The following is a 2,293-nucleotide window of genomic DNA, read 5'->3' on the forward strand; positions in this document are numbered from 1 at the left end:
TGAATTGAATGGTGATGTATTCTCCAGTTTCCATGATGTTTAATTTCTGAATTCTGATAAGATGGCAAGAGGAACCGTACGAACACACACACACAAACACAAACACTTCGTCTCCAAAAAGAAATGCACAAAGGTACCTTTTACCAATGTACTGTCAAAAAGTGTTTTAAACAACAAAAATGACCCTCTCTAGTCTCTCCCCTCCCTGTCCTTCAGTCAATCTCCAGTTCCCACTTACCAGATCTGACGAATTGAATCTCTAGTCTTCCAAGTCCAACCCCTCTCCTCCCACCTTACCCATCTCCCCCATTCAATTTTTTTTTTTTCTTTTCTGATTTTACATTTCAAGTCAGTGTCAGTTTCAACTTTCAATAGTAGATGGTGGCCCTCCCTTGTGCCTTGTTTTCATCAACATAGAAGCTGGTATTAGTGCTAATGAATTGCTTGATCTCCTCTAATCCATACTCTGATGGAACTTCTCCCCACAACCCATTTGGCTTCTCAGTCCATCCATCAATCCCATGATCTCCATTGTTGCCATCATTCAACAAGAATTTCTTGTTCTCTTCAACCTCATTATATAGATAACTCCCCAGACCCAAGTACTGCTGCTGCTGCTGCTGTTGCTGCTGTACACCATTAACACAACCACCTCCTCCTCCTCCACCACCACCGCCATATTCAAATTCAATCTCTTTCCCATAGCTGATCTGGTTGCTGCAACTCCCATCAGAAGAGCTGCAACTTGGTTCAGTGCCTCCAAACATGAGGAGATTATCTTTAACTTGGAAGTGGTACATGGGACTTACTAAGCTCTCCTGGGCTTGGAAAAAGGAAGCAGTAGTGGGATGAGCTGTGGTAAGAGAAATGTTGGTGTTGCTCAGAAGATTTGTTATTGGGATTGAAATGGGTTCTGCAAGGCTTGTGAAAGATTCAGTTGGATTACTACTGTAGTAGTAAGTAGTACTATTACCTTTATATGATGATGAAGATGATAGTGATGGTGATGATGACAGAGTAGTTTTAAGATTATGATGAAATGGGAAGGATTGTTGCTGAAGAGGTTTTCTCTGATGATGAGAGGAAGTAGTTGTAGGAGGGACAAAACCCATGAGTTTCTTCTTGAGTTTGGTGTTCCAATAGTTCTTTATATCATTGTCTGTCCTGCCTGGCAACTGAGAAGCTATTATTGACCACCTGCACTTGTTTGAAATAATAACTTCCATTAACACAAAACCAACAAAAGAACAAGAATAAGTTCCATATCATAAAAAAGCTGAAGAGTTATCTATAAATGTAAGATTCTTTGGCTATGCAGGGTTTCCTGAAACAGAACTGCAATGCTTTTTCCCCCTTTTTCCTGTGTCTCTCTCTGTCTCTCTCTTTCTCTCTCTCTTGGATGGTTGGGCCATGGGAGCAGAAGAAGAGAAGGAAAAATATGGATAAAAAAATGAAAATTTAATTTGCAGATCAAGAAAAGAAATTGAAGGTTACCTGCTTCCAATGCTAGCAAAGAGGCTACAGATTATCCTATCTTCATCAGAAGAGAATTCTCCATGCTTTATGTTGGGCCTTAGATAGTTAAGCCATCTCAATCTGCAACTCTTCCCACATCTTTTCAGACCTGAGAGAACCAACCCATTCAAGTTTAAAAACAGGGAACAAAAAAGAATGGAGAATTAAAAGAGAAAGAAGAAAAGGAAAGAAAACCCAGAAATCAAAATCCATTTTCATGAAAAAGTGTTCATCTCTTTTCAGTGTAAAAATCTTACCAGCTTTGTGTGGAAGAGCAATCCAATTACCACCAGTCCCATACTTGTCAATGAACTCCTTGAGCTTGGTATCTTCTTCAGGTGACCATGGTCCCTTCTTCACATTTGCCTTATCACAGCAAGGAGCTCTCCCCATTTCCCCTCTGATGAAACTCTATTTGATATTTTTTTTGTTGTTTCTTCTTGGAAAGACAAGAACCCTTTTGGAGGAAACAATCAATCTGTTTTTCTCTCTCGTCTCCAAACGGGCTTGGGTGTTGTGGTGGTGAAGCCTTTACTTTGAAGACTTATGGGCTTCTGGAGTTTGGAAAGCAATGGATATATTTATTGAGAAATACAAAAGTCAAAGGATACTTCCCTCTAATTGCAATCACTTCTTCTTCTTCTAACCTCCTTTTGTATGGATTAGCTAATAGCTAGCTAATATTGGAACTTCCCATCATGAATAAGCCCTCTATCTCTCTCTCTCTCTCTCAAAAGAATCCAAACTTAAAAGTCATATATAGAAAAGTACTGAAATA

General features: G+C 39.4%; 1 protein-coding gene across 1 annotated transcript; it reads right to left on the reverse strand.

Moving 5' to 3' along the window:
* Positions 1 to 333: 333 nt before the first annotated feature.
* Positions 334 to 2,045, reverse strand: LOC122656467 (transcription factor RAX2-like). The gene is made up of 3 exons (XM_043850982.1): positions 1,773 to 2,045; positions 1,495 to 1,624; positions 334 to 1,197 (listed from the first exon to the last, which is right to left on the reverse strand). The coding sequence occupies exons 1-3, from the start codon at positions 1,906 to 1,908 to the stop codon at positions 369 to 371; spliced, it is 1,095 nt and encodes a 364-aa protein (XP_043706917.1). The 5' UTR covers positions 1,909 to 2,045; the 3' UTR covers positions 334 to 368.
* Positions 2,046 to 2,293: the final 248 nt, after the last annotated feature.

The sequence above is a fragment of the Telopea speciosissima genome, chromosome 3, assembly GCF_018873765.1.
Source record: "Telopea speciosissima isolate NSW1024214 ecotype Mountain lineage chromosome 3, Tspe_v1, whole genome shotgun sequence".
NCBI classification, from domain to species: domain Eukaryota; kingdom Viridiplantae; phylum Streptophyta; class Magnoliopsida; order Proteales; family Proteaceae; genus Telopea; species Telopea speciosissima.